Raw genomic sequence first — 15,850 nt, 5'->3', positions numbered from 1 at the left:
TTTCTGCTTGATACTCCATTAATTTCTTTAGCTCCTAATTAATATCAGCTTTATTAAAATTTATATAAAAAATGTAAGTAAAAATTCAAGATGTATTCAGTAACATAATACTAGGCATAAATAATTAAAATAACAAATGACAAATTTCTTACAAAGACCCATTGCCATGGAAAACAAAAACGCAACGAACGTATGTTTCAACCTGTTACATTAATGAAATGAGACAGAGTTATGCCACAACCTAGTCCTATATCAAGCACCAGAAAATCATTAAATTAATTAATTTATAAGACATTTAGATATAGTCTACCATTCTCATCTTAAAAATTTTACCATGTAAAAATACTCACCTTTCGTTTTATGTTCCACAATTACTTATCTAGATTTTATATTGAATCCAGGATAGTTGGAGAAACTGTCTTAAAAGAAATAGTAATATTGTGTTATAGGCCTATATAATTTCAGTTCATACAATTTCCTATCTAAAATTGTTTTAATTGTATTAAATGAATTAATAAATTATTTTAGCCATAGTCCTAAAATTAAATAATTTATTTTAACATTAAATATAATGTTATTATAACGCAGACATCACAGGTAGGATAATTTTTTCTATTTTATTATGTAAATAAGAGATAATGTTAATTTATTATGCAATTGATAAAATTCTACCTCAGAAAGGAAGAAGTTATGAAGTTTTATCTTGCAGTGAAGAAACGCGAAAAAAAATCATAACACAATCATACATTGCAATTAGAGAAGAAATATCATTCTTCATCTCGTCTAATATAGCCCTGCATACTTTATATTTAATCTACAGTCACTTACGCTTGAGTTACGTTATATTCAGAAAATATGTATCTGGCATTTATTTTTCTGCTGATTTTGATAATACAACAATGTTATCAGGTATATTATTTTATTTTAAAAGCAGAAATACAAAAATAAAATATTCTACTTTGCCCTGACGTTATCTAGCAAAATAATATAGGCCTATCATAACCGCCACCGCAGCTATTTTCAGTGTGCATGCTTACTCAGATTAAATTTCTTCATTAGCTTTAAGCAAATGCTTCATATTATTCTTATCACAACCACAATCCACATTAATTAATTGGTGCAAATGTAAATAATGCTCAGTAGGTAATTAACGTCTATTAATTATATTTTATTCAGTAATTACGTACTTTAATAACAGTGGAAATAAAGAGCACTTCGAAAGCAAACGAATAGATTAAATTTAATTCTGTACTACAAATCAAATTAATTATTCATTCTTTACTCAACTTTCCTATTAAATTACTGAAATTAAAGTGATGTTGGTCTTCTACGTCAAAGACGAAGTTCGTAATGGTACTATATTCTCCAGTTCCTTAAAATGATGGTGTGACGGTGATGATGATTATGATTATGATCATAGTGACGATAGAGGCGATTACACTGAAAAGCGATTTTGACATTCTATTTACCCGCCTATCCTCATTGTACAACCTTTTCTCCTACACTTTTATTGTTGTTGGGTTACTTTACGACGCTTTATCAACTGTTGTGGTTATCTAGCGTCTGGATAATATGAAGGTGATAATGCCGGCGAAATGAGTCCAGGGTCCAGCGCCGAAAGTTACCCAGCATTTGCTCTTAATGGATTGAGGGAAAACCCCGGAAAAAAACCTCAACCAGATAACTTGTCTCAACCAGGATTTGAACCCAGGCCCGCTCGTTTTACAGTTAGGCAGGCTAACCGTTACTTCACAGCGGTGAACTGCATTTCGTTCAAGTCCAACATTAAGACGCAATTAAGTCCGCGAATAACTCACAGGAAAAATGCCTATCGACAGGAGATCGAGGACTGTGACAAGGTTGGAGTTAAATGAGAGGATCTCTCGAAACTAGCAGATCGATTGAGCTCAAAATAAATTTACACATACACACACACACACACACACACACACACACACACACACACACACACGTTGTTCTTATTGTATCTAACAAACAGATAAAAAATGAAATATATTGGATTAAAATTGTAAACATTTCAAAAACCAGTCCTAGTATTCCTTAAAATGATTTTTTAAGAAGCTATTTAAAGAAGGGGGCAGGATGATAAGATAACAGATGAAATTAAAATAAAGGTAAAATTGAAGTATTCGGAGAAATAGAAAAGTGGATCAGAAGCAGTTTATCTACAGGATTTCATAGGAATTGTTAGGAGCATGATCTTTTTCGTGGGAAGCCATCATCTTAATGAATAACATTGTATCTAGGGGAATATTAACTCATGAAGATGGATCCATCACATAAGCTTTTTGAGGCATAGTTTGTGTTGTATCCTCTGCTACGATAAAGAACGCTGTGAAATGTACATTAAAGTGCATGATCGACAGTTCCAGCATTAAGATAAGTCAACAAATTTTGTAATGTAATGCAAAGTCGCTAGCCTTCAATTCCGAAAGTTGACTACTGGATCACTGCTAAGCGAGCTGCTACTTGCCCAGGTCACTTTTCGAACGGCGTTGTACTAAGAGAAACCTGTTTCCAGGCGTACACCCGTTATTATTGACTGTTTTGGGATAGTGAATGGTATCTGTGTGAACACATAAATAACAGTGAACTAAATAAAACAATGACAGTAACAAAATCAAAATAAACAATATAATATCACTCATAAAAATATTCGTCAATTCACACAACGTAGAATACACAGGTACAAGTACATACAACATAGGTACAAAAAGGTTAAGGCCCATTGTTTTTTTTTTTTTGCCCGCTTGTTTGTAATTTAGTTTTATGATTATTGCGACATACATAAGAAATTATTTCTCTTCCTCTTTTTCTCCTCTCACTTTTTTGTTTTTCTTCTTGTTGTTCTTATTTATATTCTTCCCTTTATTCTTTGTTTCTTTATTTAACTTACATGTGTTCGAGTTTTGAACGTGTTTTATTACTCATTATTATTATTATTATTATTATTATTATTATTATTATTATTATTATTATTATTATTATTATTATTGTTTATATTTGATTCTTCTTTGATCTACCGGTTCTTTGGCGCAACCAGTATGCCATGCAATATAATATTCAGTTAAGACTGAGGATTTCTCATATTTGCGTTATTGCCATTTTTCGTTTTTTATTTCAAACTGAGCTTCTGTTTTAAAAAATGGCGCAACTTTATTATTATTATTATTATTATTATTATTATTATTATTATCATTATTTACTTCTAAATATATATTTGTAAGTATTTGAAAAGAACTACGCAAGAATAAACGTCCTCGCATATTTATAAAAACAATTTTTCTTGCCTTTTAATTTCATTATTATTATTATTATTATTATTATTATTAGTATTATTATTATTTAATATGTTTGTGCAATTATTTAAAAAGAAGTGCTGAGCAAGAGTGAATAGAGTAGCACACGTATGTCTATCAAAATCATATATCCTTGTTTTTAAACGATTATTATTATTATTATTATTATTATTATTATTATTATTATTATTATTATTATTATTTCATCATAAACAACAACAGTAACTACATAACTGTCATCTTTTCGTGGAGCCAGTCACATTTCACGGTTATACATAACTTACTAAATAAAATACCAATACAGTATTTTATAGATTTAAAATTTAATTCAATTTACAATAAAAATTTTTGGCAAATACAGCTTATGAGAAGTACGAGTGCAAATCCCAACGGAGTGTATGAGCAGCCTGCATTGGATGTTTCTCTCGCACAGACAGTGTGTGCCACAGCTTTGTCCACGGGAGCTGTGAGCACCCGGAAATTGAAGTCCGAGTAGTTCATGACGTTGTGCGTGAACAGAGGCATCCGGTCGGTGAGAACCCACAAGTTCCTCTGCGCGTCCACCTTGATGTCGTTCGGGAAAACCATGGTGACGTTATCCACTGCGACCTCGCCCTGGGTTGCCGGGTTGTAGGTGTGTCGGGAGTTCCAGCAGCCCACGGCGTTCCGCGTCACCTGCAACAAGCCAGTGACTCAGACAGGTGAAGGGAGACAGTCCGCACGAGGCCAGAGAGCTTAGGGATCCCATGTAAATGGAACAAAAATCGGGATAGGCTGTGTCGAAGACAGCCGCAAGTTTTATGCTTGAATACATCGCTGATGGAATGGTAAACTTTAACAGTGGCATTAAACATCTTTTCTTTCTAGATACCTTGCTCCGTCGACGTACGGAAAAGCCAATATTTACATATTTAGATATAACATGCGGAGGAAGTCCCCTGCAAACGGCAAGCACCATGTTTAGGTAGAGCAGAGATGGGCATCGTGCCTCACTTGAGAATTTGTGCCTCACTGACCTTCACAGAGCTTATCGCTCTGAGTGACATAATCTTCACAGTCCCCGTTCCTCCCTCACATAGCTCCTAGGCGTGGGAAGGTTCTATATCAGTTTCATAAGCAATATCAGTGGTGGCATAATGGCATTATCAAAGCAGTGTGTACGCGTTAGAAAACGATTACTTCATGAGAAATGGGAGGAAGAGTTTTTTTTGCTGTTTAGAAGAAGAGAACATACGATGTATGTTATGCTCGAAAATCCTATTAGGCATTAATAAATTTAATATACAACGACATTACTCCTTATCTCATAAAGAACATGCTGAATTAGAAGGTAAGACAAATTAAATGTTATTTTTCGTACTATTCCGAAGACAATTTATGATCTAAACACGACATTATAGCTTAAACACGCTGCATTAAAAAGTACGAGGAATTAAATGTTGTTTGTACGTATTATTTCCAAAAGAAATTTATAAAAAAAAAATATTAAATGTGCGTAGAAAACGAAATATGATTTTCTGAAATTATTTTAGGTCGAGAACATGCAAATCTATTAAGTAATCTTGAGAAACGCCAGAATATTCAAGAAAATAAACGTAGACAACGTGATTGAATATTATTGGCTAGTTACGCAATTTCTCGCCTGCGATTTAAATCAATTCAGCTATGAAGAAACAGTAAAGAGGTTTATGATTAAAGCTGCCGAATTAATTTGCCAAATTGAATAAAAGGTTTCGAGTCTCTCACGTTAACCAAGCGCTTTCCTAATAATTCGCCACTGACCGCCTTAGCGATTACGATAAGGTGACGCAGGTCACAGCAGTTTATATTTCCCATCCTACTCTGCAGTCTCCTCTCCAAGTAAACAAACTATTTCAAATCGAGTGCCTCACGTAACCGAAAATTGTGCCCATGTAGTTAGTTAGTGGGGTTTAAAAAAGGGTGCGTCAGCTACTATGGCTATTTGCGCCCTTATCTAAAATCTTTCACTGAACATAAACACAATACAACAACCAGAATGCTTAAAAGAACTAAAGTGTGCCCATATATGAGGTAGAGCATGAAAGTCAGGGAATATTATGCAGAGCAAAAAAATCGATCATACGGGAATGGGTATTTAAGACTTTTTGATTCATTATAAGAAGTGAATCTGATACAACGTTAATATAGACGACGTACCATATTGTAAATAAATAAATTAATAAATAGACAGACAGATCAATACATAATAAATAAATAAGTAAATAAATAGCAAATAAGTAAATAGATGAATGAATTAATTAATATTACTTTAAACTCTCTAGTAATATCCTTAATATTTTCGCAGTTTACAAGGCGTTGAATAATATTTACTTTGTGAGAAATACTGAGACGTGAACGTGTTTGTGACATGATGCCTTACCGATATGTGGGGACTTGGATTCTTGTCACAACAACAGATCACGTTATACTGTATTGCTGCTTTCTTTGGACTCATACGCATTCTACTAAATCGGGGCAGCAGTGTACCTTGGAAACCCGGCATATCTTCGCTGTGCTGGAACTCCTGGAGTAGATCTCGTATTATATCTCTGCCTCTGTGCAATTTCACAGTTGTGGTGAGGGGGAAGAGAGATACAAAAGGTTGTATTGAACTATGAGAAAAAATATGAGTAAATCTCACCTTACACTCAAGCAAGCAGTGACTAGAGCATTAGAATGAAGACAGCCAGATATCTTTTGCTGATCAATTGCTATGCGAGGGTGGTCCGTTGCCATGGTAACAATCAACCTACTTACCCAAGTATTTACCTGTATTTTACATACACATTCATCCATTCTTTGATCTACTCACTACTGTCACCGAATTATAGGCTTGAGTTTTTGTCCTCGCTCGGTGTCTAGAATTTCGGCAGTAGATCGGAATCCTTGATCCTTACCTGTGCGTAGAAAAGGATTCCAGTCTTCTCGTCCAGAAAAGAGGCGCAGGACTGGGTATCGCTACCCCGACTTCCCAACAGCTTGAACTCGTCTCTGCTCTCTCCAAGCGGTTGGGCATCTTTCCACAAGGACTCGTTCCGAAGAACCTTGGTGGAGACCGAATACTCGTTGAAGCTCGAGAAGGGGTGGAAGTAGAGCATCCTGAAGCCATCTTCCTGCTCCGAAGACAGCGCCAGCCCGAAGAGTCCGTCCTCCCACTGGAAGCTGATGCCTGCCACTCGGTAGTTGATGGCGTTGGGGTCCACTTGGAAATACGGGTGCGTGACCCTCCACGCCTTGTTCTCGAGCATGCTGTACACCACCATGCTGGACGTGCCCAAATCGGCCAGGTAGGCGAAAGCGTTGCTGCAGGAAGACGCCTTCACGTCCACGGCGATGTTGGCGAGGAAGGATCCGTTCTTCATAAAGTGACTGGGGATCTCGTAACGCAGGACGAGCTCGTCGTTGTTGAGGTTGTAGACCAGCAGCTGGTTCGGGCCGATCTGCTCCTCGTTGCCCAGAATGTCGGCCTTGCCCGTGTCTAGAACCCACAGCCTGTCGCACGCGTCGGCACGCATTCTGAAGGGAGAGACAATTCGCGTGACGTTCCTGTTGTCCTGGCCAAAACGAGGAATAATATCCAAGAAGATGTTGTGAGAGTCCCAGTTCGGGTACGGAATCAGGCGTGGTGATTTATTTCCTGGGAAGAGAAAAGATGATTGCAATAGTAATACTTTCAAACATTAAATGTACGAAATGCATAATGATCCTGCTGATGATGATTGTTATTATTATGATGATGATGATGATTATTATTATTATTATTATTATTATTATTATTATTATTATTATTATTATTATTATTATTATTATTGTTTAGTCAACTGTCCGAAGACAGATCTGAACCTCACAAGTGATACAAAGAAGGCACCATTTATGAGGCAACTAGGCCAGGAGAATAATGGAGTAGGGTGGCGAGTTCCTTTCCCCCTCCAATGCATACATCGCTGACTAACTACATATTACACTAGTCAGACTTCAGATGCATACGAACAAATTGTTCTTCCTCTGACACATATCGTCAAGTGAGATGTACTGCCTGATAATGGATGTACATATCAGCCAGAACCTCAACCAGAGGATATTATTATTATTATTATTATTATTATTATTATTATTATTATTATTATTATTATTATTATTATTATTATTATTATTATTATTAGTATGTTAGAAGAACATCGATATAACCCTATTCGAAACTTGCAAATTCCTTAAAATCGAAAACAATGATAACTTTACTCAAAACTAGAGGATACTACCCAAAGAACGACCAAAATAGAAGTATATGGTGCAAGAATGACATGAAGTATTACGAAAATAACAGTTCTAGTACTTCAAACTATTACCTCCGTGGTGCTGCTGTAATAGTTCAATTAATACAAATCGAAAATGATACTTGAGCCTTCTGTTACCCAACGGATTTATAAAGAAACTTGGTTTCTGGTCGACATGATATAAAAATTATTCATTTCAGTGTACTAAAGAACTCGTGGAAAATTCAGCTACTGTATGTATTATAATATGACAGATATTGAATTCGTTTTTCAGGACATGCAAAGTTTGCACAATTAAAAAAACAGTTTTTCCAGTATTTTTTAAAGAAATTCAAAACAATTACGGCAGATACAGATGGATACTGAATCCGTTTTTAGACAGTTGCGTTCAATTGGATGAAATAAAAAAAAAATCTCTTATGAAGAAAAACTCGCTTAAATGTGAGAGACATAATAATTGTTGAGCGGGCGAAAATATTGAAGCATTTCTCTTTATTGTGTAGGTCTATTCATACATTGAGATCATAAATTTGAGGAAAACTTTAGAAAAATAATAGTTTATAAATGGTTTTAAAAATATTATTTTTTGCGTTTTATGACATGAATCCAAAAGTGGAAAAGTAAGTAATTATCTGCATAGTGTCATTAGAAAAACTGACTCCTTGACACATCCTTTAGGAATAAAAAAAAAACAATTTTATAAACATTTTCAAAATATTCCTTTTTCATCTCGTATAACTTTTGTATGATATACAGAATGGCTAGTAACCTCTGCACCAAAATGAAACTGATATTAGATCATGAGGAGAGATTTGAAAAACCTAAATAAGTTTTTTTTTTTAACATTCACCGTTTTAGAGAAAATCATTATGTTTCTATGAAGCAATTGGCAACATCACGGCTACTCCAGTAATTCTACCAAACGCGGTCTGCACTCCTTACCATCCCCTTACCCCCTCTGCCGTACTCAGTCGGTGACGCGCGGCAGTGCGCTGCGTTGCAAGATTTATTTTAACGATTTTCGCAATTATTCAATTTAAATTCATGGCTAAACGGTTTGATAAGCAAAAAAAAAAAAAAAAATCAAGACATCAACTGTTGAGACTATTTTTACCTATATGATAGCAATCAACCATTTCTCTCTGGCCATTACCGTAATAAAGCCCTGCAAACATTGAGCAAAGACTATTTTTTCCTGCTTAACGATGCTTTATCGAAGGAAAAGTGTAATAAAAGTTTTGTTACATTTAACATGTAGAATCACCTCTTAAATTTTGGTGCATCGGTCCTCTTCCACTCTGTATAGCGCGGCAATGTTCCGTACTTTCTACTCACCTGGTATAATAACAAATATCAAGAGATTAAAGAGGCCGGTAAATTATCAGTGGCGTAGCGTCAATGTAAGCTAAAAAGCTCAGCTTCCCCAGTTAATAATAATTTTATAATAAACCTGCAGTCTTTGGACAAAATTATTTATTAATTTTAATAGAATTTATATTTCCGCGTTAAATATTGTGATGCGGCAGTTCAGGATGATATGTGATGCAGCAATAAACAAAAAGCCTGCACACACCAGCTTCCAAGCAGACTGGTTTCTTACACTCATTCTTCTGTGTAACTCACCCCGCAGATTTTCCATCCCTTTCTAACTAAACTACCCTGGTCGCAAGGCTAGCAAGAAGCTAGCTTTGACATTGAAAATACGTAGTTTCCGAGTTATCCCTTTTCGTCAGTTGTGTTCAGTTGAAGTGTTAGTGTGCATTGTGGCTGATATAATAAATAATGAGTGAAATAACAGTTCCTGACACCAATTTACTTGAATTTTTAGGACAATTCTATTGTCAAGACTGACTTACGAACAAAAGTGTGATCTAAAAAACAAATGACCGACTCCCTTGCTGTTACTGAAGAACACAACCAAAAGACAGACGCATACTTACGTAATGATACTAATAGGATCTATTGACCGTTAATATTGTGATTCCTCTAAATATGACAGGGAGTGAGCTAATTTTATACAGTACATATCCGTGTCTGTTTGTTAGAGATATGTGTAAACCGTGAAATCATATTTTACTACGTACCATTTGAGGTCATGCCTTATTGGTGTTACTTACGAGGTTCCAACCAATCTTCGACTGCTGACTTGACATTGACTACTATTTATTTGAAGACTATATTTTTATAATACGTTTTCTCATATTGCATGAAAGACAACTCGAATTAGCTTCTCCTGCTCAAAATTTCATGCTACGCCACTGTAAATTATTGATAGTAGAGTGTCCACGGACTTGTCGGTTTTGCTTGAAATAATACAGAAATTTTGTTTATTGTTGTTCTTTAGTCCATGACACAAATTCAATGAATATTCGGTTTTCAATTATTTGATCCATGGCGCATTTATTATTTTTATTTAATTTATTTATTTATTTTTGAGAATCAGTCGACAATTTGCGAGACAAATTAAAGAAATACATAACTTACCTCCATTGCATCCAATGGACCGAAGAACATAAATTAACAGAATGTTCCTGCTGTTGGAAACTTATAATAGTCCTATAACATTATTTGATACCAGCACATACAGTATAAGATTGAGTGCTCTTACCAGTTTCGTTCAGATACACGTAAGCCAGAGAAGCAGGAACCCCAGTTTTCCATCGCGGAACTGTAACGAAGAGTTTATTATTCCAGACTTCCAATCCTACGGGAACATTGTTTCCTGGGACGAACATTCGGTTGCGGATAGCCTCCTGACGAGCCGCGCCGCTAGGATACGCAAAATCTACTTCCTTCCACTCGAACACTACATCCAATACACTTGCACTAACAAATAATGCAGTGCAGAGCAACACGCACCCCAATACTGCAAGCCTTCCCACTGCCATCGCAACAAACTAATCCAAGCACGCCGGTTAGTACAGGTGTGAATGCTTCTTCCAGAACTCCGGCGGCAAACTGCACAAGTATAGCAACTTTCACTACCTCTATTTCCCAACTATATAAACATGGCATTGTTTTATGAGGTCATAGGATGCTGGTCTCTGTGGTCTGAGAAAACGGTATTTTCTGCTGCGTAACTACTACGTACGTCATGACGAATGCCGATGAAGTAATTCGGAAGTAAGGAAGGAAAGATGACTCCTGACTCAACAGAAAGATAACTTACACATCAGACATTATACACGGCTTAAATAAGAGATCGGTTAATATCTCAAATAGGGAGTCACACCAATAAATGCCGCCTACAGTGTACTGCACACAAGGGGAATTGCGTAGGCTTGGCTTAGCTTCAGGAGGGTTGAACCCCGGGACAGGTCCGTCCACAGGCACGCATTGGCCCATTGTGCGCTCTTTAGGACTATATGCGATCATTGTCCAAGTTTGACACGTGGCCAGGGTGGCTTCCGTGAATCCGACGCTGACAAGTGAGCCACCTTGCCTCAGCCCCTGATAGAGCCAATTCCCATCCGCACACGAGTAGCCTGATAAGCAAGGGCGCAACTATAGGGTGGTCTACCTCTTATTGTTGCTGTTAATATTATTATTATCATCAGTCTCATATTTTTACTTATATAGACTACCGGTATTTTGTTTGTTGCAATATAATTAATTAAATATACTAAGTACGTGGCATTCATTTCTGTGTATATAATGCTTTGATAAGTAATAGGCTGACACTAAGATCTATGAAATGAAATAATAATAATAATAATAATAATAATAATAATAATAATAATAATAATAATAATAATAATAATAATAATAATAATAATATGGTACAAAATTTAAGGGATTAGGTACAGCTTACAGCAGTAAAATTTTGGAAATATTCAATATTTTTTTCTATTACTGTGTCTTGCATTATAATGAAAACTAGTATGTGTAAAACATTGTTCTTCTACTATTATATGAAAAAAATATTTTTACGATTAAAAAAAATAGCATAGTTCTTCTGTTTGTCTTAAGCCAAAGTAACGTTATTTAATACTTCCGAGGAATATATTACTATAATTCTGTAGTGCTCGGGAAAAGTGACACAAGTCAGTTTCCACAAACCTTTTTTGATAATTTATTGACAACTTACGGAACATCTGTTCGCTTGGAAAAAAATACATACTGTAGGTATTCCTCCCATTACAATAATTCATATAGAAAAAAATCAAATCGACATAAACCAGTGTAAGTTGTCAATATATTATCAAAAAAGGTTTGTGAAAACTGACTTGTCATTTTTCCCAAGCACTGCAGAATTAAAAGTTGTCTGTAATGGCGAAATATCCTACGTTGACGACAATGATTAACTGTTAAGTTAAATATCGCACGTATTACACGATTTGCATTATGTAGGATACAAAATACTCATCAAAGCAATTTGGAGTACGCAAGTGCTTTTTTTCTACTTTTATTAATTTACCATGCATGTGTGACAACAGATAACACCTCAGGGAAGCGAGATACAGGTATTAAAGAAAAAAGAAGGGCGATCCTGAGGGGGAGGGAAGAATCACATGTGTGTATGGGCGGAAAACCTCCAGAAACGTCCATGGATGATGATCTAGTGTTCATGATTATATGTTTTTCACAGACTGTAGTTTTATAATTTGTTATATTATTTTGTACAACACATGTATCTGTTTTTGTATAGCCCTTGAATATGAGTTTCACTCGTTGGGGCATACTCAATAAATTAAAGAAAAATACAGTGCTGTTAGAAGATAAGAGTAGGCTATGTGTAAAAAGCTTAGGCTCGTCCATTGTTACTGTATGTTACTGCGCAATTTTTCCCATTTTAAGCGGCTTACATAAGGCTAACAAAAGGCAAGGAGAAAACACAGTTGTAATAGAAACATAAAACAGAGCATTGCCACACTGCTTGCTTATGTCATGTCTGTAGCTGGTTTATTTGGATGTAGTAGACGAATGTAAGAAATCGTTCTACAAACAAGGCCAGGTTTAGGTTTAAGTGATGTGTTAGCGACTCTTCAGTGAATTCAAAGACAAGCTAAGAGCGTTATGAGTGAGACTTCGAAAAGAGAATGAACTGTGATGAATTACGACAGAATGAAAAATTAAAATTAATTCTTTTAATTTCCCAGGTGTAAAGTTTATTATTCTGTTTAACTTATTTATAGTACGATATAAAACGTGTATATAGTTGACAACATGTTTTTTGCTGAAATCTTCGCAGTGTTAATTTGTTGTTGATGGACGACTTTCCTTGGCTTTCCGAGGGCTGAGACCGGGACGGATTCTTGCACCTATAGTGGTCGCGGAGAAAGTTACGACTTTGACGTCTCTAAGAAAACACGTGGAAGGTACAGGATCAGAGCACGACGTTGCAACTAACAGCATTCCCCCTTCTCTCAACCAATGGCAGACAGTTGTAGGGCAGGCGGATGGATAGGTTGGCAGATAAGCGCGTAAGTAAAGTTAATATTATTTATGTGGAAAAATCGTGTTCACTTCCTGTGTGGTGGGAAGTTTTTTCGTACAAATGTTGAGGGAGGGCAAGTATTAAAGTCTTGCCTCTTTTTGGTCTGGTATCGACTTTTGTCGGGGATAGGATTTTTGTGAATTACTTTGTCCCCAGTACGTCGAGAGGATGCGGCGCCTGGTTTCGGAGATTTTGACCATTTAAGTGGAGAATGGCGTCAGAATGCCCATTTTCGAGTTTTCTACGGTTGAAGTGCCAACCGTACTGGAGGCTCTATTTCGACACAGCGGCATGTAGGCCTATAGGAAATATGTTGGATTCGTCGCACGTGCCGCCATTTTTTTAATATATTTAGAGAAATTCTTTCCACCGATCTTCAGAAATGTCCGATATTTTCCAGGCAAAACCATTGAGTAAAAGGACCCTTTGTGTCTTGGATAGAGATCGAGGACCCCTATGCCATGTTATTGGCTGCGTCCACGCAGCTCCTTTCTATTCGGAGATATTGCCGTACAAATGTTATCTTTTTGGACGAAAATCAACTTTTGTCAGGGATCGGATTTTTGTGAATTACTTTGGCCCAAGTACGTCGAGAGAAATTCAGAGGTGACAAGAACGTCTCTCTGCGATGCCTGGTTGCCAAGATACTGACGGTCTAAGGGGAGAACATTGGGGTCAGAATGTTCATTTCAGAGTTTTCTAGGGTTGAACTGCCAACCGTACTGGAGACTGTTTCGACAAAGGAATACAGGAAATATGCCGAATCGGTCACAGGTGCCGCTATTTATTCATTTATCCTCTCCAAAGAGTTGATTTTGACGGATTTTATGGAAATTATTTTTTATTGGGGATCGAAATTTTGTGATGTACTTGCCCCAGCATGTCGACAGGAAATCAGAGGTGCCTAGAACACCTCTTTGCGACTCACGGTTGTCTGGAAATTGTCGGTCTAAAGGAGACTTTTGGGACCAAATTACCCATTTTTCAATGTTAGGACATTGAAGTGCCATTTCAAAGCTTCTCAGGAGTAATCTGTTTTAAGTGTGATAAAAATCATGCTGCATCGTCTGTCGTAGATGTACAGTATGTTCAACAACCTTGGGCGCAGAGAGGAGGCAAAATTACCGGTCATTTTTTGGTTCAAGTCTCCTGATTTGTGGACATATGTCTGCAATTCCTGTTACATTGCAGCGGTCTCTGTTGATGAAGATGCTTGGGGTGCATGGAGATAAATCTCCATGGCTTCGTGATCTCGGGGTTGTGGTCAGTGCTCAATTTGAGAGAAGAATGAGTGAACCTCGAGGCTGTCCTGGCAGTTTTGACGAGAAAAATCCCATCACTACCCGAAATTGAACTCAGAACCTTCCAATCTACAGCTCATTGCTTTACCAATTGAGCTACTTAGTCACCCAACTTTTAATATGAGTATCTCATCGAATTTTGTGTATTGATAGCCGTAGGTTGCTTTTTTAAAGTGCGGAATTTTTTTATCACGTCATTCAACAAAGATTTCCCCGAACATGTGTCTGTGCCTAACTGTCTGTTGAAGATAAGTTTGTCATGCTTAAGTTAAACTAATTGTGAAGATTTATGGGATGATTTACCGAATGAGAGTTCTCAGAAATAGACGATATCGTGAATCATTTAAAGGGATATATAGTATACAGAGTGTAAACTATATAAATGGCAAAAAAAAAGAAAAAAAAAACATGCTGGTAAAGCATAAATAACTTAAGTCAAATAATGTTATTCTGTAACTGTCAAAGTTTTCCCAGAAAAAAAATATATGTTTTGCGAGTCTAACTTTTTTGAAAATGAGAATAGAGACATTACTGTACTTATTTTATGTTCCGTATTTTGCGTTTTTCACACTTACTGATTTTTATTTTCTGAGATCCTGGCAAAATTCCTCTACTTTCCGTGTTAATTTATTTCGGAATTACATTTTTTGTTCATTCATTTTTTACACTTATATGATCGTAGGTATTTTAAACACCAGGAGATATGAAATGTTGTTTATACACTCTAAATCAATTTTGCTGTGAAAATGTAAGAATGCGAAAATACAATGCAGCCCATTCTGAAATTCGAAGCTACCCATGCTTGCCCCCAACAGTCTTGTGTCCTTTAATGACACTGTTAATGCTTTAGAAACAGTGAAATGTTTCGTTAACACATCGTAAGGTAATGCAACAAATAATTATGAAACAGTTACTACAATTTGAGGGTACGGTTTCTTCTTTAGGAGGAAGCAGTCCAAAATAACTTCACTTTTTTTTTAATAATCACGTTATTAAATACAGTAAGAACATCATATCGGTATATCAATTTCATAAAATTTTCTGGGTTTTGAAATGTAATATATCAGCTAGCTTTGACTCTAAGCTGCTAAGATATACTTAAATTCTTCAAGAATATATTATAAATTTGAGTAATGCATTATAGATTCAAAGATGGCTTAACTATGAAGTTCTAAATTTCTCTTGTGAAAATTTTACTAAGTTGATTTAACGCATTCTTCTGCTATTTCAGATGTTATTAAAAGTCATTTCAATTATATATTTTCCTCACTTCGCGTTTTTTTCTTCAGACTCCTATAAAAACTTATAACTAAAGTTTTATTGTATTATTTCAAGTTCTCGAAAAGAATTATTTGAAAATAAGGGTGACTTCATAAACAAAATTCCGCTACAAAGTTTCTGCCCATGTTGATGTTATGAGCAGCAGCAACAGGTACGTTGGTTGCCTCACATGAACATGGAGTTTCTTCCTGACGCAAATGCTCTTGTTCAGACTTG

The 15,850-nt window shown here is 36.0% G+C and overlaps 1 protein-coding gene across 1 annotated transcript; it reads right to left on the bottom strand.

Annotated features, from left to right (window-relative positions):
• Positions 1-2,956: 2,956 nt before the first annotated feature.
• Positions 2,957-10,684, bottom strand: LOC138701115 (dopaminechrome tautomerase-like). Its single transcript, XM_069827706.1, has 3 exons — positions 10,224-10,684; positions 6,239-6,978; positions 2,957-3,995 (listed from the first exon to the last, which is right to left on the bottom strand). The coding sequence occupies exons 1-3, from the start codon at positions 10,501-10,503 to the stop codon at positions 3,654-3,656; spliced, it is 1,362 nt and encodes a 453-aa protein (XP_069683807.1). The 5' UTR covers positions 10,504-10,684; the 3' UTR covers positions 2,957-3,653.
• Positions 10,685-15,850: the final 5,166 nt, after the last annotated feature.

Source organism: Periplaneta americana, chromosome 6 (assembly GCF_040183065.1).
Source record: "Periplaneta americana isolate PAMFEO1 chromosome 6, P.americana_PAMFEO1_priV1, whole genome shotgun sequence".
NCBI classification, from domain to species: domain Eukaryota; kingdom Metazoa; phylum Arthropoda; class Insecta; order Blattodea; family Blattidae; genus Periplaneta; species Periplaneta americana.
This window is presented reverse-complemented; position numbering and strand designations above follow the sequence as displayed.

What these genes read in the sequence shown, in the direction of transcription:
- LOC138701115 (XM_069827706.1), bottom strand. Translation starts at nt 10,503, where the DNA reads ATGGCAGTGGGAAGGCTTGCAGTATTGGGGTGCGTGTTGCTCTGCACT. An exon ending in CGTGTATCTGAACGAAACTG is followed by an intron (nt 6,979 to 10,223) that starts GTAAGAGCACTC and finishes TTCTCTTCCCAG; the next exon opens with GAAATAAATCACCACGCCTG. An exon ending in GAATCCTTTTCTACGCACAG is followed by an intron (nt 3,996 to 6,238) that starts GTAAGGATCAAG and finishes GGCTTGTTGCAG; the next exon opens with GTGACGCGGAACGCCGTGGG.